Below are 23,325 nucleotides of genomic sequence, written 5' to 3' on the forward strand. Positions count from 1 at the left end.
GCTTTCTCCTCACTCTCCCTCCAGCTTGGGGCTGAGGAACCGTCTCAAAGTGGGGCCGATACTACAGTTGGTAAAGGAAGCAGCTTTCACCAAATACAGTGTTCCTCTGACCCATCACCACGACCGAGAATGAGAGCCAACAGTAGTGCTTCCCAACAACTGCCTTCTGCCGTAATAAGCATTGCCAGATTTAGTGAATACAAATGTGGAACGCCAGCAACATTTGAATTTCAGAGGAAAAGGTCAATAAATAAATTGTTAGTGTAATTATGTCCAGGGCAGTATTTGAGCACACTCACACTAAAAGTATATTCGTGGGTTACCTGAAATGTCACTACACTGAGTGGCCCGTATTTCATCCGGCAGCTCAGCCAGCACCAGCCCTCGATGAATGGTCTAGCTTTTGGGTGCTTTGTTTTGGGAGAAGGGGGTGATGGTTTTACAAGATAAAAACATTCGAGACCCTTGTGCTTATCTCCAACAACGTGCTTTGGTGTTCAGACACAGGGACCATCCAGAATAAGATATAAGCAGAACATCCCTTCCTCCTAGTGACTTTTCAAAGACCTCTGAGTCCTTTGGCTCTGAACAAAGGACACAGCACAGTGAACTTTCGCTGTCCGCCACAGCTGAGCAAACTCACCAAACAAAGAGAGCATTCAACTCACACTTTACATCACACACCCCCCAAAACCTCAAGGAACTATATGTAGAAACCAGAAACAGGGATGAAATTTTATCTGGCTCATCTTGTAATTACAAATTCTGTTTCCTGTTCTTGCTCCTGAGAGAGCTGGAGGAAAGACATGCAGTAGAAAAAGGAGAAGGGAGAAAAGCGGCATAATCGGGTGTGTGCCCTCAGCACACACAGGCCGAGGACCCATGGAGTGAGAGGCAGCTCTGGCCTCGGAGAGACGGATGGATTGTGGGCGTTTGCACACGATCTCTCAATACAGGGCAGTGAGCATCTGGACCAAGTTTTCCGCTGTACCCTGAGCAGCTAGAGCAGTGCCTGGAACACAGCAAAGGTATGCACAGAGACCTGGGGAGGGGGTATGGGGAGGGGAGCAGAGAAGGTTCCTCAAAGGCAACGATGCCTGATGTTTTAGGAAACGTGAAATGAGTCAGGCCAAAGCTTATGAGGCAGGCGGAGTGGCTTGTGCAAAGGCACTGCAGAGAGAGCTGGACTCCCACAGATAAAGACACCCAACAACAGCTAAAGTACCAGGTGGTGTTCAGAAAGGAGGTCTGGACTGGGGATGAGATCTGGGAGTCCATCAGGAAGATAGCTAGAAACTGAAGGCCCAGTAGAGAGCTAGAAACTGAAGGCCCAGTAGAGAGAGGATGCTCTGGGGGGTCCAGGGACAGAACCCTCGGTTGCTTCTTCCTCTCAAGGGGAAGCAAAGGGGAGGAGGGACCCAAGGGAGACTTAGAAAGGGCAGTCCTTACAGGGGGAGCCAAGCCAAAAGAGGCTGTTGCCACAACAGCTGGGAGAGCATGTCATGGAGATGGAGGTGCCTTGTCAAAGGGGAGAGAAGGCCGAGCATTAAGGGGTGGAAGGGGGTGGTGAGTGGAGAGACTGAGTGTGGACAGCAGCTTTTCTGGTGATGGAATGGAAGAAATGCACAGTCTGAGCGGCCCCGGGACCCAGGGAGTGCCGTTTCCCAGGTATGTCCGTAAGGCTGGTACGAAGAAGAGATGGAGCACGGGCAGGGAGACGCTGCCTTTTCCCTACTTCCTCCCCCTCAGCGTCCCTCCCGAGCCCCCCCGACTCCCTGAAGCACACACTGCGAACAAGCCACAGGACGGCTGGGGCTCGGGCCCACTTCTGAGCGCCCTGGCTCGTGCCTGGGTCCTTGGTACCTCTTCCAAACGCTAGGAGATGAACATTTCAAGAGGCAAGGGACTAGGGGACTCAATGCCACTTCATTCATTTAAAAACACAGAACAGCCCTGACCCATGTGGCTTAGTTGGTGGGGCATCATCCTGCAAAGTGAAAGGTCGCTGGTTCGATTCCCTGTCAGGGCACATGCCTGGGTTGCAGGTTCGGTCCCTCGTTGGGGCATGTGCGGGAAGCAACCAATTGTGTTTCTCTCCCTCTCCTTCTACCTCCCTTCCCCCCTCTCTAAAAATAAATAAAATCATCTTAAAAACACAAAACAAAAACATAAACTCCTGTGAACTAGAGAGACAAGAGCTCACACTGATCATTGTTCTACTGGTTCCTCGAAGGCCTTTTGGAACTCTGCAGGCCGCCAGGAATCTCCAGGGAGATAAGTTACAGAAAAGTCACTCGGGAATTCTGCCGCCTCAGCGGAGCCTGACCACCCTCCACTCAGGGACAAAGCAGAAAAGGCAGCGCTGGGCAGAGCCTGCCTGGTTATCTGGGTGTGGTACACAAGCTATGATTTTTTAATGTCTTAATGATTGTGTATATTTACTTTTAAAATCTTTTTACATATGTTAATATGCATTACTTTAAAAATTTTTAATTAAGGCTATGGGAGTAACATTGTTCAGTAACAGTGTGTAAGTTTCAGGTGTACAATTCTACAATGTGACACCATCACCTGTACATTGCGTTGTGTGTGCGCCGCCCAAAGCCCAGTCTCTTTCTGTCACCATGTATCTGGCCCCTTGACCCTCTTCATCACCTCGTTTCCTCCCCCTTGGTCCCCACCACACTGCTGTCTGTCCAAGTTTGAAAAACCACATCTTTCGAATAAGGCAATTCATTTCTCCTTAAAAAATATATGGAAAAAAGTCAGGAACTCTACATCTCCGAGTATCAAGTCATTATTATTTCTTTAAACAAACCCCAAATAGTAGACAATAAATGACTTACTCAAGATGGTGTTTGCACAATACTAAAAACTGCTCCAACAGAAACCTGATAAAAAATGTGCAGGCTTCATGGCTTATAATAGTCACACTACATTAAAAAAAAAACAACAGTATAAAAAGGCGGTTCAATACCAGGTGCAAACTAGAACCAGGGTGACATCAGTATTTTTGTTGCTCCCTGAAATCGTTTTTGGGGTCAGAAATACATGCAGTATGATTGGGGGTGGCCTACAGGCAGATTAAAGATAACCGAACCAAAGGCCCACAGTGAGGATCACAGAAGGTTCTGAAGAGTTTTCATCACGTACACAATAAATATCCTAATTCTATGAATGTGTAATCAAGTGCACACTGACCTAGAAAAAGATGCGTGATACCCCTTCCACACAACACTTACATGCACTAAACCAGCCACCTTTCTTGGAGAGAGGCTTTGACTCAGGTGAGAATAAATTCTCGAGGCAGCTTTCTTAAGCTGAGAAGTTAGAGATCTCAGGAGAAAGGAGCGACTCTTTACAGGAGGGCAGGTGGCAGCACAGCCCAGGCGCATGCAAGGAGCCGGATTCGGTGGACAGCTTCATGGGGCAGTCTCCCTCTGCCTCTGCCGTGCAGCGAGGAGCCTGGCCCGCAACAGTACAGCCCACCGACCAGCAGCAGGGTGAGCGCTGCAGCGCCTGAGGGGCCACACCGGAACCACCGAACCAGAATCGGCACGTGGTTTGTATGCGTGTTGCAGTTTGGGAAGCCGCGGTTAGAAAAGCAAGATCAGAGGGTTTTCTGCAGGGTGGCCCCACACCCAGAGGTAATAGGAAGAGCAGGCAAGTTATCAAGTGCTATTTTCATTATACTACATTTCATTTTATCACACTTTTTGGTTTTATTTACCTTTTCTTTGGAGTAACAGAGCTGTTTTCCTCTCCTTTGCAGAGAGGAAAACAGCTTCACAGAGGTGAACTTTCTGTGCCCTTTCGGCTGCTGTGATGTGGACACTTCCCATTGACCCAACTGAAAAAGCAGGAACAAGAATAAGAAAAGAAAGTAAAGGAGATCAGTCACAAAGACGACTAATTGTGTCCAAATAAATGACGTGAGATTAGCGGAGGAGGCTGGGGTGGAGGAAGGTTGTGCTGGAGGGCCAGACCCTTTGATGTTGGGACATCTGGTTGAAGATTAACCAACCAAGCAGAACACACGGGAAAAGCGGATTCATAGTAATTTGGGAGGGAAGACAGATCAGCCCTGGCCACTGGTTCACAGACTTAGAATAACACCCACTACTCATATCCCTACAATCTGAGACGTGAATTTATTAGCAAGCTCAGCAACTCCACTGGTCATTTTGCACCCCACTCCCCCAAAAGGGCTCTTTTTCAAATGCTTCACAGAGAAACTCAGGAGGCTTGGCTGTGAGTGATGTTATTATTCTCTCATTCCCCCAACAGCTACAACTCCCCAGGACAGCGGTGTGGTTCACATTGTGCCATCCTTTCCATGTCCACACGACCCTTAGCCTTCAAACCCCGGCTGGAAAGCCTCCCTCACTGCCCAGTTAGCCTTTCCCTGCTCTGCGCCCCGACACATCTTGTTTGACAGCACTTTTTGTTTATCTGTGTTTCCTCCATAGGAGCTTGAGTTCCTGAAAAGCAGGGGCTGGGTTTTAATTATCTCTGGAATGTGGTAACTTGGAACCAGAAGTAGTGACTGAAAAGCATGTGAGCTATGCCTGGTGGGCAGCGGGACCCCTGCGTGGGAGCAGGGCGGCTCTGCCTGGAGGCCCCGTGCAGAAATCATGACGGAGTCGGAGAGTGCGGCTGCCTGGCGCAGCCGAGGGGCACACGCTACAAGGAGAGAGGAGGAAGACAGAGGGTGTGTGTGTGTGTGGCCGGGGTGGGGGGCGGCGGTTACCGCTGCCAGCCACACTGGACCAGCACGTGATTTCAAGCCACAGTTTTTTCATGTATAAAAAGGAGTTTCTTCTGAAAACCTCTCAGGATTATGAGGAGCAAAACAGATAATGGATCTGAAAGCACTTGAAAATCTCTAATGAATCATACGAAGTTAAGATAATAAAATCAACATTTCGGGGTGAAAAGTGAGGAAAGCAGACTCTTTGCTGGATGGATGGGTATGTGGGCAGATGGGCAGATGGATGGGTGGGTGGGTGGAGAAAGAATGGCTCATCAGCCATAAAGCAGCCAACGGGAAGAGAAGGTCAGAAACTGCCTCGCTTCACATTGCGCCAGTCCACTCTCTCCTGTGCACATCTGAAGGGCTGTGATTTTAGAAATGGGGAGATATGAGTAGGGAATGGCCCTACCTAATTAACACAATGTTACCTAATGAGTGCACATAAACAATACCCCTGGTCTGAAGGGTACTAACCCCTTTCTCATGTTTACTTAGTTATGTGATATTTTGACATGTACTGACTTATAATGCATAAATGTACTATTCGGTGCAGCAGCTAATATATTTCCATCAAGACACTGAAAGAAACAGCATTACAGAAAATGATTTTATTTTTAAATTTGAAGAGGGAAATGAGATTCAAGATGGTAAAAAAAAAAAGAAGCTGTTTCAAACAGTAGTTATACACTAGGAACTTTTTATCAATGCTAAGTCCAGCCAAACACCTAAGTTACAGCACGAGAATCAGTTCTAACGAAAATACAAAGCACGTGTTAAAAGCCAGTTCAACAGTTTTTTCCGCCAAGAGGTGAGGGAGCTGAAGGATCACTTTCTGAGTTTCATTTCACTAGGCAGTCTTTGCGTTGATAGTAAAGGGAAAAATGCGTCCATACACCTGCACACAGAGTATACGCCTGGGTCCAGTGAGGTGGTTTAGGGAGAAGCTGTACTAGTAACACTTGGACCATCCGTGGGGGGAGGGGGTCTGCAAGCAGAGCCTGGAGAGCAAAACCACTTTTGAAAAGGGCTCCCTGGGTCCCAGCAGATGGCCGTAAACTAGACCAGACTGCAGACACTGCGTCCTCCGCCCTGCCGGTTGAATGCATTAACTTTTCTATCCCTTTCCCATATGCTTTCTCACACATCCAGATACGTGTGCAGCAGACGGGAGGTAGGTAACAAAGAGAGAGACTGGTCAGCGGGAAAAGAGTGGAAAATCTTGTCTTGAAGGAAACATCTAGGAACCAACCACCTCCAACCTCTGCTTAGATGGGAATCTTTTAAATAATCAAGTGACAATAAGCACAAGTGGTTTCTTTTATGCTGTCCTTAAGAAGCAGATGTTGCCCTTCCATATTACAATATTTGGAACGACAGACTTGCACTTCTCTAATGCTATTTTGTTTTCCTAGCTTGAAGTAAGGACAGATTTTCCTAATATCAAAAAATGTGAACACAGTAAGAGTGACTGACCCGCAGTTCCCAGAGGACGGCTGTCTGTCGCATCAAACACCAAATAAACGGAGGACTTGACTTCCTGCTTCAGCAATCAGGCTGAACAAAGGTATCTCATGAGCATCAAACAATAAACTTTCTATGTTCCAAAAAATCCTCTCCTTTTACAACCTGTCTTAACAAATAATAGAAGGGTTGTTTGTGCCACTAATTCTATCTGCTTAGAAGTCCAAAGACGCTAGGTAGAGGGCTCTGGGAGAAGCATCTCACGAACAGGACAGTGGTCTCCACAGCAGGGCGACCACATACAGGTGTCACTGTTCTTTGCCTGAACAGTTTCTACAGAGCAGGCCGCTTTGCAATAGAATGAAAGCTAGAAAAAGCCACGTGAGAGAAGAAACAACGGGAAAGAGAGGACTTGACTGGAGTGCCCACCCCTTTCCCCTCTCTGAACCAGCTCAGTTCCCGGAGACAGGCACATGGACAGGCACATTCATTCCACATGTCAAGTGTTTATTGTTAACACAGTCACCCAGAAAGTGAGAATTAATGAGTTAGAAGCACCGGGCTGCCCTGCCCCCCTAAAGTTACTTGTGGGTCAGCACTGGCACTGCTTCTGAGCAGAATGGAGTGGACTGAGTCGGACAGAGCCACCCCAACAGTGTGGGCCCGCCTCACCTGCAAGGACGCCGGTGATCGCCACACAGCAGCAAGGACACGCCCCTGCCACATGTGTGCTCTCGGTCCCTCCCACACTCCAAACTAGGGCTTGGGGCTGGGCACGAGAACTCGAGGGCAGTGGCCTTCAGAGACAATGAGCCTGGCAACTGCCTCCCTGCAGGTCTGAGAGAGAGGCCTGGGGACATGCTGCGTCTAATCAGCCCGCTCTTTCTCCACCAGCACCTCGCAGAGACTCCGGCTGAAACAGCACCTCTGACAAATCAGGAATGCTGTGGCACCGCCAACTTTTGTTCGACAACAGGTCATACTTGCTGCTTGAATAAAACCCCTCTCACTAAAATCTGCATCAACCAGCCAGTAGGCTGATGGCACAAGCAGAGGAAATAAGGAAACAATCACATATCTTGTCTAAATTTCCCAATGGTATATCCAGTCTTTAGGGGAGCTTTGTAAATCTCAAAGAACTCAACGCAGATTCGAATTTTGTTGAATATGTTTAGAATGTTATCCTGACTTTCTGTAACTTCTTAAAAAATGATTTATTTCTTTATTTTTAGAAACAGGAGAATGGGGAGAGAAAAAGAGGGACAGAGCCATTGATTGGTTGCCTCTTGCACGCCCCCAGCTGAGGACCTGCCAGCAACCCAGGCACATGCCCTGACTGGATCCACCTTTCAGTTCTCAGGCCGGCACCCAGTGCTCTGAGCCTCACCAGGGCAATCCTAACTTCTTAAAAAGGCTGTTAGAATACTTTGAGGAATTAACTCAATACAGTAATGATGCAAAAGACTCAATGAACTGTCCTAAGTAACTTGCAGAAGCTGCTTCATCATTAACAGATTCTGGCACCTGTTCGAGTGTGTGACTCTCACACCTTCCAACTGGCATATATGTTTTGGTTTTCTTTGAGGAGGAGAACGGGTGTGGAGGCAGTCCTGTAATAACCTCTAGCAGTGCATCAGCAGGATGCAAATATTAGCCTCTGAAACAGTTACTTTTATTTTCCCCTTCTGTCCCGTTCCTTCCCCATCTAGACACACGCACATGCACACGACGAACTACACGGCTCATCTGGTAGGTGCGTGATGATGTGGCTCTACCTGGTCAGACTGGATATTCACTGAGGAGAAAATCTGGCCATGGGATTGACTTTAAGAAAATATTTTTTAAAGGTCTACATTGAAACACTGTTTAGAAAACATGAACATAATAGTAAAACCTCAGTTTTGATTCTAAAAGTGCTAAACACTCTTCAAACACTAAAGCTGTTCATAGCTGGAAAACAAAATGTATGTACTCTGTTGTCTGTCTGTCTGTCTATCTATCTATCTACCTATCTATAAATCTGCCCACCAAAATGGACTAAGTTAAAAAAATTAACACCACCAAATGTTGGTGAGAATGTGGAATAAAATTTTTCACACTTTTTTTGTGTGTGTATGAAGAAAGATACAACCAATTTGGAAAAAGGCCTAACAATTTCTTATGAAAGTAAACATTCACCTACCTAGTAACCCAGAAATTCCTCTCCTTGGCACTTCCCCAAGAGCAATGACAGCACAGGTCCACAGAACAACTGCATAAAATGTTCATACCAGTGTATCTGCAGTAGCCAAAAACCAGAAGAACTTGTCTATCAATAGGAGAATGGATAAACAAACTGTAGAACAGTCATACAGATGAGTATTAGTCATCAATAAGAAGAAACAATCTACTGATAAAAGCAACAAATTGATGGTTCTCAAAAATATGGTGATTAAGAGAAACAAGAGCATAAACTATATGTTTCCACTTACATGAAGTTCTAGAACAGGCAAAGAAAAAGTAATCTATGGTAGAAAAAATCAGAACAGTGGTTTCCTCTAGGAATAAGGCAGAGATTTACTGACAAGGGGCATGAGAGAACTTTCTGGAAAGATGGTAATTATATCCTGTATCATGATGGGACTTGGGGTTGCACAGATGTATGCATGTCAAGATTTGCATATTTCCTCATATGTAAATTTCCCTATGAGAAAAAAATCATAAATAAATAGCTTGAACACTAGTTAATGATATGCATGCTGCAGTATTTGGAGGTAAGACCACTGATGTCTTAGACATACTTTTAAAATGCATAAAAAACAAAGTCAATTAATAGATAAAATAATGAATAAATTATAGATAAATAATGAAGCAAGTAAAATATTAGTTGTATAATGTAAGTAAGTGGTGAGTATGGTATTTGTAAAATTTTTTCCATTTTTTGTATGGCCAAACATTTCACGAAATCAGTTAAAAATAATGTTATAGTCCTATAATAACATTTAAACATTTATTTTTGGGATCATTGCATAAGAGGAACTAAGTAGCTTTTTTTAATGTAAAAGATTATAAAGTTTTGCCAGTAAGTTCAAATACCAAGTAAACACAAGTGTATTTCACACTTACTTCACAGTCAATACAGCCCTCACTTAATGCCAAAGCAGAACAAGGGCATCTCATTATGCTTGACAAATCCAAACATACCTGACAGGACTGTTTTACAAACAACCACATCCTTCCCTAGCCCCAGCTCTCCACTGATGGGTTCTAACAAGTTTCTCTTGTTATGTAAACAGTTTGCCACATGCTAATGGACTTGAAAGGCAAGACAGAAGATTCCCCCACTCCCAGCTGGGTGTAACCCTAAATCCCACCCTGCTGGACTGGGCCTCCCTCAAAGAGCTTGTCAGAGTTGTTTGAGGGAACTTATGGCTTCTCTGCATCCGGATCTCACACAGCACCAAGCACAGAGCTGAACTGCTCTGCAAATAACCGTTCAAGGTTGGCTTCCATGGCAGAGGCAAACACGGACCCTCCCCCACCACACACACACCCAAGGGGATACTTTTGTCTTTCTGCATAAAAGCGACCAGGCCCATTAAGAGCCCCCTTTTTATATTGGTAAAAATGCTATGATGATTAAAATTGTGTAAGACTATCATTTAATCCTCCAAGACATGACTGCTGCCTAGTCTGGGGGTGAAGTACAGACTGCTCGGTGTCACATGGGGGACTCTGCCACTCACTTCGGGAAAGTGGTGTAACTTCCCTGTGCCTCCAATGCCTCTTCTGATCTTTGCACCTCACGGGGTTGATGTGAGGATTAAATAAAATAATCCATTCAGGTACGTGGCACCATGCCACGCATGCAATAAGCACCCAATACGTGCTGGCTAATCACTATTAGTTTTTCATGTCTAGGTGACTGGAGCTGAGAGGGCCTGTCACTATCACACTGATTCAGCATTAAGAAGAGCAGAGAGAGCTAAATATTTACCATTCAAAGAATCTAGTATATGAGTTATCAAAGTAAACCTTATATTTCAAGTCTTTCAGGGTCAAAATACAAAAACTCAGGACCACTTTAAATATAGCATTTGGTATCAAATAAGCTGCCTTAGGTTTTCCTTGCAAGTGAATGCGCAGAATTTAGAACTGAGTCCATAGAGTTTACCATCTAAAGTCTCAAGGCAGAAGAGACACAGAAGTCACTCACCCAAACCCTTCTCGGGACCCAGTGAAAGGACCCCCCTCGCCCCCCCGGGGTCCTCCTCCCTGCTCTCCTCAGCCTCCCCTCTGGCAGGGGGATCTGCCGCGCCCACCCCCTACCCACTGGAGCCCGACTGACCCGCCCTCCACATTATGGCAGAATGAGCCCCCTAAAGATGTCCACGCCCTCACCCCTGGAACCTGCGAATATATGTTCTGTCAAATAGTAAAAGGACCTACAGAGGTCATCTAAGGTTACAGGCTGTAAATTAGGGAGACTTTCCTGGGTTATGCGGAAGGCCCAATCGAATCACAGGAGCCCTTAAACGCAGTGAACTTCCGCTGGTTGTGGTCAGAGAGACAGGCAGCAGAGATGTGTGAGAGCTGTGGGGCATGAGGACTGCACGTGCTGCTGCGGTCGGCAAAGGAAGGGGCGGTGTGACAAAGAATGCACCGGCCTTAGGGAGTGACAAGAGGCTCCCACTGACAGCCAGCAAAGAAACAGGGAGCTCGGCCCTCTACCTGCAAGGAACTGAAATCTGACAATTTGAATGAGTTTCGAAGCAAATTTCTTCCCAAAGCCTACAAAATGGAGCACAGCCCAGCTGATGCTTTGATTTTGGCTTTGTGAGACCTGAAGCAGAGACTGGCCTGAGCCCTGCATGCTGTGCTCAAACTTCCCACTGATGGCAGCCTGGGGGACAGCAATGGGTGCTGCTGCAAGCTGCTCTATTTCGGATCACCTGTGAAGGCAGCAGCAGAGCATGAATGCAATAGTCCTTAAAGTATCTGCGGTTCCCTGAATGCTCTCCCTGGATCTTTTCGAACTAGACCACACCTTCTCTGGGATGGTCTTTCATAAGTAAGACTTTGAAGCTACTTATTTATCTGTCTTGCTTTTTGAAACAACAGCAGCAACATTCCTGGAGGTCCAGCACCTGATGAACTTAGTTCAGTTCTTCAGGGGCTGAGCCTGGGAGGACCAAAGGGGAGGAGCTTGTGTGGGAGGGCGGTGTGACCACTGGGGCTGGCAGGCCCAGCCATGCATTCACGAATGTCATGGATGGATGATCACATGACCTGGATAACCATGGCATACAAAGCCAAGCGACCTGATTTCAAGCTCTCCTCTGAATGTACTGCAGAGGGTCAATCCATCTTAAATCCGGCATCCAGGACCAGAGTCCTTCAGGTACAGTCCCGCCAGCACACAACAAAACAAGATTAGGTCCTAATCTTTCTAAACACCAGGCATTCGTCAGGGCAGCCCAAGGTTACCCTGGCAATTTTGGTAACCAAGTCACACTTCCTGCTCACTTTTTACTTAACTAATCTTATAGTCACCTAAAAGATCTTTTTTTTTTGTTAAATAGGTTTCTTCCTTTCTATTCTTCAATTTTGTTAACTTTAACCCATACTTACTAACCGCAGTTATTTTTTTAACCAAACTTTTGCAACAGATTGAATGTTTCTGTCCCCCCTGAATTTACGGTGTATGTTGAAACCTAATCTTTAATGTTACTATATTTGAAGGTGGTGCCTCGAGAGGTGACTATGTCAGGAGGGCAGAGACCACATGAATGGGATTAGTGACCTCATAAGGAGACACCACTGGGAGTTTCTTCTGCTGTGGGAGAACACAGCAAAAAGATGGCTGTCTTTTAACCACTCTGACCAGACACCAAATCTGCCAGTGCCTTCATCTTGGACTTCCCAGCCTTCAAAACTCTGAGAAATAAATTTCGGTTGAATATAAACCACCCAATCTATGGTATTCTGTTTTAGCAGCGTGAATGGACTAAAACACCCCTTTTCACATTTCTTTCATTAAGAAAGTATAATCAGACTTCCGGTCAAGATGGAGGTATTCATCCAGACGGGTAGGAGGGGTGGAGACAGGGAGTTGGGGCGAAGAGGACACGGTGTAGTGGTAGCGAGGCAGCAGCAACCAGGCAGCAGTGGTGGCGGCTGGCGGATCAGGTGGTTCCACATTAGGGATACCTGTGGAGTGAGCCTCAGGCCAGACAGCAGAGCCCATGATTCCAGCTCCAGGAAAATAAAGTCTCATTAACTCCTGGTTGTAAAAATCAGTGTGGCTTGGGGCAGCAGAAGGAACTACAGGTCTCTCAGGAGAGTCTGTATAAAGGGCCCATGGGGTTCTAGAACATACATAAACCCACCTACTCAGGGAACTGCCACCAGGGCAACAGTTAGATGGGTGCCAGTTGCCTGTGACTGGAAGCAGGGTGAGTGGCAGCAAACAAGCCTCCAGCAGTCAGGTAGTGGCACTGTCCCCTCTCTGACCCCTCCCCCAACACAGAGACACAAAGCGCTGAAGTGGGTTGCCCCACCCTAGTGATTACCTGAGGCACCAACCCATACAACATAACAAGTGCACCAAGACAGGGATTCAAAGCAACTCTACCTAATACACAGAAACAAACACAGGGAGGCTGCCAAATTGAGGAGATAAAGAAATATGGCCCAAATGAAGGAACAGAACAAAACCCCAGTAAAAGAACTAAGTGAATGGAGATAGCCAACCTATCAGATGCATGGTTTAAAACATTGGCACTAAGGATGCTCAAAGAACTCATTGAGTATGGCAAAAGCATAAGGGAAGAAATGAAGGCTACATTAACTCAGATAAAGAAAAACCCACAGGAAACTAACAGTGAAGGGAAGGAAGCCAGGGTTCAAATCAACGAATTGGAACATAAGGAAGTATAAACAGCCAGAACAGAATAAAGAAACAAGAATTCAAAAAAATGAAGAGAAAATAAGAAGACTCTGGGACATCTCCAAATGTGCCAGCATCTGAACCATAGGGAGGCCAGAAGAAGGAGAGGAAGATCAAGAAATTGAAAACTTATTTGAAAACATAATGAAAGAAAACTTCCCTAATTTGGTGAAGGAAATAGATGTAAAAGTCCAGGAAGCACAAAGAGTCCCAAACAAGATGGACCTCTTTGCAGAGGACCACACCAAGTCACATCATAATTAAAATGCCAAAGGTTAAAGATAAAAAGAGAATCTTAAAAGCAGCAAGAGAAAAGCAGAGTTACCTACAAAGGAGTTCCCATAAGACCATCAGCTGATTTCTCAAAAGAAAATTTGCAAGCAAGAAGGGACTGGCAAGAAGTATCTAAGGTGATGAAAAGCAAGACCTATAATCCAAGATGACTCTAACCAGTAAACCTATCATTTGGAATTAACAGACAGACAAAGTGCTTCCCAGACAAGGTAAAGCTAAAGGAGTTCACCATCACCAAGCCCTTATCATATGAAATGTTAAAGGGACTTATCTAAGCAAAATAAGAAGATCAAAAATATGAACAGTAAAATGACAACAAACTCACAATTATCAACAAATGAATCTAAAAAACAAACTAAGCAAACAACTAGAACAGGAACAGAATCATAGATATGGAGATGATTTGGAGGGTTATCTGTGGGGAGAGGGAAAGGGAAGAACAGGGGAAAAGGTACAAGGATTAAGGAGAATAAATTGGTAGGTACAAAATAGACAGGGGTAGGTTAAGAACAATATAGGAAGTGGAGAAACCAAAGAACTTATATGCATGACCAATGGACATGAACTAAGGGGCGGATTGCTGGAGGCTATGATGGTGCTGGGAAAGGGGGGAAAAAGGAGAAAAACTGGGACAACTGTAATAGCATAATCAATAAAAATATACTTTTAAAAAGAAAGTACAATCAATTTCCCAGAAATGTACTCATCCACATCATTAATAAAATATTAATAAGCTATAAATCATAAATGAGTAATAATCAAATTAAGAATAAACAAATAAAATGTTAATAATAAAATATTAAGACCAAGTTATATGTACTTTAATTACTTACGTTAAGATAAATTTTCATTAGAAAATGCTTCTTGTTGACCTTCTCTTCAAGAGATATAATCTTAACTGCCGTACAAAGGAACCACACCACAACCACACTCTAGTCTAACCAGTATAAAGAGCAAGAGAATAAGCCTCATCCATTGAGACTCTGCTACTAATTACTGCTTCGAAATCAGAAGTCTTACTAGTCTGACTCACCTTATTATTGAGAATAGCTTTAATCAGTGCTCAGTGTCTTGAGCTCAGCTCTCCCAGAATTGTATTAAAAATTACATTAAAAATCTTTCCCTCTATATGAATTCAGTAACTTTTCTACTTAACTTTTGAGTTCAAAAAGTAAGTTCAACCAAATACAACGTTCGTCTGACTTGGAAACAGTTGTTTTTCCTCATAAACTCATGCTTCTCTTTCCCTGCAGGACACAGCACAAAACAAACAAAATAACAAATCAAACCAACTTGTATAAAATCAATACTAACTTCCAAGGTATCTTTTCTCAAACCAGCTTTTCCTATGCCATTTTCTAGGAAAATATTTGAATATGTGTTTATATGTTTTATATAAAATACAGAATTTGAAATGTTTGAACATATTAAATCCATATTCGATCATTTTATCTCCCCTTGCAATTAAAGTACTATGAGCTTCACACAGTTACGTCTTTAATTATTTTATTCGGAGCATCCGCTGCCATTGGGAAGCACCGCAGAACTGGTATTCTCCAGTCTGTGTGTCTCTGCTTAAATAACCGACCACTGAAAGGAGCTCTCTTACAGCTTTGAAGAGCACTCAGTGGTGTGCTGAATACTTATGCTCTAGAAAATAAAACTGCCTCTGTCCTACCACGGATACATTAGAAATAAGCATCACAGACAGCCAATAGCTGGACTTGAGTCATCCAAGTGCTAGTGGGTTTTATCTTATTCAAGAAACTCATGCCTAATTACACAAAAGTATCTTAGTTTTGTCCTTCTTTGTGAATTTATTTTTTTCATTTCTTTCCCAACTGGATTATAAAATATCATGGGGTAAAGACTTCTAAATAATCAAGCATACGCAAAAATACATTGTCCCCACACCACCTTTTGGTCTAGTAAGTAACATACTGTCTTCATACAGCAGATGCTCAATATTTAGGATTTCAAGAGCAGGAAAGAAGAACACAGCCGTATGCGAAGGGAGGGGAGGGTGTGCAACAGTCCCCCAGGGGATGGGGAGTGGTGTGTTCTAGCTGGAGAAGACGATTTACACTGGTGAGGAACAGCAGCTAAAGCTGAAACAGGCACAGGAGCGAAGGTGGAAAGGAGGACTGTAAAGGCCGGACTTGGTAACTTAGACATACTTTGGGCAACAAGAAAATACTAAATGCTTTTCTGCAGGAAAGAAACAGGACTACAGCGGTGCTTGAGAAGGACGTCATGGACGAGACACTGGGCTGAAAGCACAGACTAAAACAGAAAGATATGCTGTCTTCATGAGTACCCTCGAGGGACTACGGTACGCGCGGTGGTGAAAATGAAGAGAACTGAATGATGAATGTTTATGAGATATGCTGGGAAGATAGGTATGATACCTTAACAGGTGGATAGGTCTTCAGCCTATTCCCTCCCAATCTCCATTATTTATTTACTTCTTGACTAAAGCCCTAAAATCAGGAAGGTTCAAACTTCTCTCCAGTCTTGAGCTCACTTCCTTGGGAAGACTGGAGCCAGGACACTTCATTATCCTTGTCCTTCCCCCAGCCCATGAGGTTCTCATCCCCCACTAAATCGCCAGTGACCCCCTCAGCTGCTGTTGTGGGACCTGCCAACATGTCACATGCCTTCCTTCTCTGGACCACACTGAACTTGATTCGTTTGCCCCCAGTGAGATAGAAAATTCACAAGACAAGCAGTTTCATGCTTCCTGCATTACCCAACAGGTGTAGTGTCAAGGATAATCCAGGTGTTTCCACATTGCTCTGCCCTCTGCCTGCACCAGGGTGTCTTCAATCGTTTGTGCAGACCAGGGCCAGAGCTGGCCGGGGGTGGGGGGGCAGGTGGGGCATGCGTTTGCCTGAGAGATGCAGAAACACATCAGAAGAGCTGTGCTGAGCCTCTGAGACAACACCTGGGAGGCCATTCCAAGGTGGAGGGGGGACCCCATCATTTCATTACATGAAGACATGGGGGGTCTATGCTGACATTCAGTCATGACTTTCTTTTATCTCACTTGCTACCAGTAGATACGCTTCAGCAAAAATCAGAGCAAAGCTTGAAAGCCAGCAAGAGCTCCACAAGTGGCTTTCAGCAGGGATTTGGAAGCTACATGTTCTCCCTTTGGTGTGAACAATCCCAACCCTGGCCAGAACACAGAGGACTCGTGCATCTTGCTTGCAAATACCACCCCCTGCGCCCTCCACTGATCTCATCGGTGAAAAAATTGGTTATTCTGGTGGTTATACTACAGGTCCTTGAGGAGATCCTCAAGAATCCCCAACACAACTCCAATTTGGCAGAATGTTGTTAAATAGATGTGAAAACTTCAGGCATTTCTCCAATTGTTAACCTTCAGGGCTTGGTCCTGGGAAGTAGTTGACACTCTGCATTACCCTGACTGTATAGGTACAGTTTTTTTCATAATTCTTGAGGATTAGGGTCTGTACCAGTTTCCTATTGCTACTTGAACAAATTAATCAGTGGTTTAAAACAATATGGATTTACTATTTTACAGTTCTGGAAGTCAGAACCCCAAAATCAGTAAAATCAGGCTAAAAGTGGGATGTTGGCAAGGCATCTCCCCATGGAGGCTCCAGGGGAGAACCCCTTCCTCTGCCTTTTCGAGTTTCCAGAGGCCACTTGCATTCTGTGGCCATGGCCTTGCTCCGCCTTCACAGCCAGCTGTGTAACATCCTCAATCTCTCTGCGACTCTTACTCTGCTTCCGTGGCCACATTCCAGACTCTGCCTCCCTCTTGTAAGGATCCTTGTGATTACAGTGGGTCCACTTGGATAATCCAGAGTAATCTTCCCACCTCAAGATCCTTAACTTAATCAAAGTTCCAGGGATTGGTGCATAGGTATCTTCGGGGGTCATGATCCCACCTCCTACAGGGTCTTTGTGGTTAGAGAGCACCATTATCGCAGGTCACCCTTATTCTCTCAGCCTGGGGTTTCTCATCTGCAGAACAAGAAGTATAAACTTGACCTTCAAGATCCTTCTGATAGTATATACATACATCTCTCTTGATCTAAAGACATCTGTGTAAAGATGCCATATAAATGCACCCATAAAATTATAAACTACATAGATTATAAGGTAGAAAGGACCTAAGGGGACACCCAGATTTCAAGGCTCATCGATGGAGAATTTCAGCCTTGGAGTTGGAGACGGGTTGGAGAAGGATGTTGGAAGATGAGGAGTTAGAGGTATGCTTGGTGCACCGAAATGAAGGTGAATAGTAGTCTATTGGACGTGAAGAAATAGAGCTAGGGCACAAGGTCAAAGAAGAGTTAGAAAAGGTAGAGTCATCCACATACAAGGGTTTAATTAATGGAATCTGTAAGGATTAATAAATTCTGTAAGGGGTAAATGAAAGAAAAAGAAAACTTTTTGTAGACTGACTGAAATCCATGAGGAAGAAGAGCTAGCAAATCATTTCAAGCAGGGGCTTGATCAGAAGAAGGTGGAATCATCTTAAATGTGTTGACTAAACTGTTTATTTTAAAAAAGACCTTATATATTTATTTTTAGAGGGGAAGGGAGGGAGGAAGGGAGGGAGAGAAACATCAATGTGTGGCTGCCCCGAGTATGTCTCCGACTGAGAACCTGGCCAGCGGCCCAGGCATGTGCCCTGACTGGGAATTGAACTAGGGACTCTTCGCTTAGCAGGCAGGCACTCAATCCACTGAGCCACACCAGCCAGGGCTGAACTGTTTATTTTTCAGGACATTTATTATAAACCACTTTCTAATCTATTTAATTGCCTCAAATTTTGCTTATTTATAAAAATTATACTTTTCTTAACATAGGGCATACTATTGGGTCACACCATATAATTTCTTTTAAAAAAACAATTATTTCATACAGTTAATTGGTCTATTAGAGTGCCAAGTTTAATTTAAAAAATACATTCAGTTCCACATTTGTAGGACCTGAATAATTTAGCTAGAACTGGGGTCTTTAAAAGTTCTGAAACCATATTCGGTGATGTCAAGTGTAAAGGACTTTTTCACAATATTAATCTATAACTCAATCAAACTGCGATAGCATTATTGGACTGTATTATAATTTGCATTAAACATGGTTTACAAAAATACAAAAGGTAGTTGTTATCACAGGATGAATTCTCCCATCTAGTCTTCTGAAAAATTTTTATCCATTTTTCCTTCAATATACAGTATTAACTGTTGTCCCTCCAACTTATCTCCAAGTGCTTTTTTAGTAATATTTACTAAAGTTACTAAATTGGTATTTATCAACAATAAAGATGTACAGATTTACAAAGATATCATCAGTACTTTGTTCAAAATAAAGAGTTGATTAAAACTTAGAAAGTACTTTCATTTGTAGGCTTCGGTTTAAAAATCCAGGCCTCCCTTGTATTACAGGACAAGTACCAATAGGATACAAAAATAATTCATAAAGTCATTTCAAAGACCTTGCCAGAAATTCCCTAGATTTTGCTGTTGCTTCCAGACAGCTTTCACACCTGGCTTCAGCGAAGTCCTGTGGTTTCCCAGGGTGTGCGTCTGTGAGTTTTATTTAGATGATACGTTCTTAATATAATGTCAGCCTAAGTCAGGCTTTGTTGGCTGATCCTCCTCACATCTTATGTTGCTTCATGGACTTTCAACTGATCAGGGGGTTTTAATAACTGAAATTTGAGTTTCACCAAGAATAGAGCTCTCAGAAAGAAGAAAGACAGCCAACCATTCCCCTCAAATGTTATGACATATTGTAGCTTCTCTGAGATGAACAAACAGTTAACACATCATTGCAAAATTAGATAATGAGCAGCAAAGTCAAGATCATACATCAGAAGTCCAAGCCCGAAGTCCTTAACCTAGCTCTGACCTTTTCTGGCACATGAAGCGAGCTGGGCTCCGAACACACATCCCTACAGAGCACATCTGCACAGCTAAGTGTTTTAAGGACAGCCCCCTCTATCAGGCCAGGCTCAATGCACAGTTTGTAAAAGATGGAGAAAGGCAAAATTAGTCAATGCTTTGGAATAACAGTTTCTGTAACATTTCCAAGGAAAAAAAAAGATACTATAAACACTTTAGAGCAACCTAGATGAAACACTTAATAAAAATATGCAATCATATTCTAGAACTAGTTCAAATTCATGATGAGCAAACCCTCACTGTGACACCTATTGCCTTTGAAATCCCTTCACTGATTCAAAGCAGCTACAGCAAGAAGAGAGAATCTGATGCCAAACCTTAAATCTTGTCTTAAACATATAAATAGCAAAGTTATGCCAAGAAGTTTTGCAAGATGTTAGTTTCCTCAGACAACGCAGTAAAGATTCATTTCATGAGGAAGGTGTCATTTAGTCCCAAGAATCTGGCTGGAATACCACACAGTGTACATCTGATCTGTGTGTTCTGGGTCTCTAGGTTTTTCCCAAGTAATTTCTAAGTCCTGTTGGTACACAATGTCTGTGTGCACAATTCATGTTCAAAGCATGATTCAAGCAAGTTTCAGCCACAGAAGTAAAACTCTTACAAATTAGGTTTCAGAGAAGGTAAACTTTGAAGTTTTCTCCTTAAAATGCGTGCTAATGACAATGACTGCAAGTTGCACTAAAAAAATCATAGGTGTGCTGCAAGAATTTTTAAAACATGCAGGACCTGACTCTTTAGTCAGGGACACTGGCCTCTTTTCCCTTAGATTGTCAAATTTAAAAATGACAACAGCCAATACAACAATAACCATCAATACAAATGAATCAAAACTATACGTTTTTTTGTCAGATTAGCAAAAAAATGTATTTTGGGGTGTGCACAGAATTTTACTAATTAGTTTGTGTGCCATGAGATAAAAAAAGGTTGAAAATCACTGATCTACAGTACACGTACCAGCTGTCTTCAGCCCATCATCAATACAGCACTGACCATGTATGTGCAGAACAATCTACAAAGTACTGTAGAAAATGCAAAGTGGAATCAGATGTGGCATTTGTCTTCATTGTATACAATCCAGAAGAGTAGATAAAACATGCATTTTAAAACTATGTTACAAGTGTCAAGATGGTTTGAAGAACTCAGAGTGGTGAAAGGGACCTTAGGATGTCAAAGAAGATACTGTCCATTCCCATAAAAATGGTACTAGCTCAAAATCCAGATGCCAGGTGGTGAGACCCTGACTTCGGTTGGGGCTCCTGGGCTCAGCTCTTTAAGAAGCCATCCTCATTCAATCAAGGAAGTGATCCAGGTCAAAAAATATTCCACTCGACCATCCCATAACCTAAGATTCTCCTAGCTACAGCATATATATCCTTACAGTTGTCATTCCTCTTCCGCTTCACAGAACATCCCATTTCTGAGAGTCCAGTTACCTCATCTGATGTTTAGCAGCAAAAACTCTGTAAAATGTGGTCTCCAACCTAAACCTAATAGGTTTTTTTCATGACTCCCCCTGCCACCAGTTGAGGCCTTCCCTATTTTACAAGTACACAAACTTAATATTTCTATACATAGCACTTCAAGTGGAAAACAAAAAAATCAACCCCTTCTTTGAAATCAATGGCTTCCTTGAAACGCAAAATATCACTCATGAAAATAGCTGATTCAAAGAGCAGTAGGGTATTAATGAAAGAGGCTACAATTCAACACCAATGACCTAATGTCCTAAACATTCATTTCCTACATGAAGAAATACATGGGTCTTTGTACCTTGTCAATGCCCCCCCTTTCATAACATACGTTACTACATTTATATGCAATTCATAATATGGTATGAATTGGTATGAATATGGTATGGTATGATCATATCATATCATAGCTACAGCAAAGGCAATGCAATAAAGAGATGGCGGCAAGAGATGGATATGAAAACCTTTAATTCAACGTGTAGGTAACAAATTAAACCCAGTAGACTGTGGGTAGAACCTTACTCCCTGATACAATGTCAGGAGTAGAAAAACACCCAGGTTCTCTGCTCCTATATTTGTTATAAGGGAAAAAGAGGGTTAGCATGAGGATGGGGGTATGGCAGGGTCTGAGTAAGAAGTCATGGGAGGGAGGCTCTTTATTCTGCTTGCAAGACTGACTTCACAGGACACGCACCTTTCTGCAAGAAAAGGGCATGGGCAAGGAGGCTGGGATGGGGGGCGCGGTGACCTCCGGGGTTACAGGGGACCTTTGCGGGAGGCCAGAGAGGGAGAGGTCCTCGGGAAGCAGGCAGTGGTGTCCTGCGAGGAGGCAGATGCTCCTCTGCAGCGGCCTCACTCACCCTTTTGGAAAGGCAGGCAACAGAGAAGCAATCGATTCTGTCCCCACAAAAGCGTGCAAAGAAGGCTTTGGGGTTTCCCCCAAATAAATTCGTGCTTTAAAAACAAAAGACAGGCGCCTAGCCTTCCTCAGAGGCGACCACATTACTTCCAAGGCTGGAAAGCAGATTTGCAGAGGCCAAAGATTAGACAAAAGGCAGGAGCTGGAGACACAGAGACCTGGAAATGATTGTTGTTGTTTTAAAGTGATTAGGGCCTCCCAGTTCCAATTCCTTCTCCCCTTTCGGGGGTGATTCCTTCGGCGATGAGGAAATCCCTCAAGGCCTAGAGAAGACGTCGAATGGGGAGGAGGAGGAGACCCCCTAAACTTTCCCGAACTGCGGCAGGCCGGTGGCTGGCAGCGGCCGTGGACCTCGGGGTCCCGGGGTGCAATGGGCATCCCAGGGGTAGTAGCCACCCCCTCACCACTACAAAGAAAGAAAGAAAAGAATCGAGCATAACCTGAGCTCCCGGGCTTCTAGGATCAGAGATCAGGGGGCAGAGCGGGCAGCGGCGACCTGGGGGCTGCCCCTGTGGCTGGGGCAAAGGAGATGGAGCCGCATACCCGAGTCAAGGCATAAAGAAAAGGACCTTCGGAAGCATTAGAACGCGCCACCCGAAGCAGCAAAGCTGGTGCCACCCGCACCCCCACCTGTCCCCAGCCTCTCGGAAGCATCTGCTCCAGGCCCCTCGGCATCCCGGGGCGGTGCCGCCCCCTCCGGAGCTCAGCGCGGGGGCTGCAGGCCGGGCTCCGGCGGCGGAGACACAATGCGGCCCGAGAGCCTCCCCGCCGCCACCTCTGCGGCAGGCCCGTGGCCCACACAAAAGCCCGCCGGGCCCGCCTCGCCTTTCGCCCCACCGCGCACCCACCTTGGGCTCCCGCGCCCGGATCCCGCAGCGTCTTGGTCACCGCCTTCCAGACGTGGCAGCCCAGCAGGCAGAGCAGGAGCGCCACCGACCTGCTCATCTCTGCGCCGCGGAGCCCGGGCCGGGTTCGGCCCCGCCGACCACCGGGACGGAGCGGCGCGTCAGGGGCGGCTGGCTGCCGCGCCTGCCTCCATGTCGCCTGGCTCCGCGCGCGCCGGGCCCGCCGTCCAATTGGCCGCGCCCCCGCCCGGCGCGGCGCCGGGCTCCGCAGCCCCCGGCCGCTCCCTCCTCCGCGCACCCGGGTGGGTTCTTCGAAGCGCCGGCGCTGCGGCCCTACCCACCCATTAACCCCTTCACACCCTGCCCTGTCCGCGGGCAGCGCCCAGTTCCTGGGTCCTGGTGCCACCTGGCGGCCGCCACGCCGCGGGGGAGGACAGTGCGCCCCAGGGCAGGGCTTCTGCCGCGAGACTCTGTCCCTTTCCCCGCACCCTTGTGTGCCCGCGAGCCGCCGCTAGAGCAGGGAGTGCGACCTTTAGCAGAGGTACAGCCCACATTCCCCCACTCCCCACTGCTTTGGGGAAAAAAAAACACCTGCCTTTCAGATCTGGGGACTTCACACCTGGTTAACCGAAGGTCTCAGGGTGTGACCTGCCTCCGTTTCCTAAGTGTAATGCGGTCCAGCAACTATTCTTGTCCCAATCCTTGTATGCT

At 45.2% G+C, this 23,325-nt stretch overlaps 1 protein-coding gene across 1 annotated transcript in view; it reads right to left on the bottom strand.

Moving 5' to 3' along the window:
* FAM171A1 (family with sequence similarity 171 member A1) overlaps window positions 1-22,947 on the bottom strand; it is a 129,746-nt gene extending 106,799 nt beyond the window's left edge. Inside the window, exon 1 of the mRNA XM_045858146.1 lies at window positions 22,618-22,947. Coding sequence (XP_045714102.1) covers window positions 22,618-22,714 — 97 coding nt within the window. The 5' untranslated portion in view covers window positions 22,715-22,947. The remainder of the gene's footprint in view (window positions 1-22,617) is intronic.
* Between the last annotated feature and the right edge of the window lie 378 nt (window positions 22,948-23,325).

This window comes from Phyllostomus hastatus, unplaced genomic scaffold (assembly GCF_019186645.2).
Source record: "Phyllostomus hastatus isolate PE091 unplaced genomic scaffold, TTU_PhHast_1.1 phas_scaffold_1674, whole genome shotgun sequence".
Taxonomy (NCBI): Eukaryota; Metazoa; Chordata; class Mammalia; order Chiroptera; family Phyllostomidae; genus Phyllostomus; species Phyllostomus hastatus.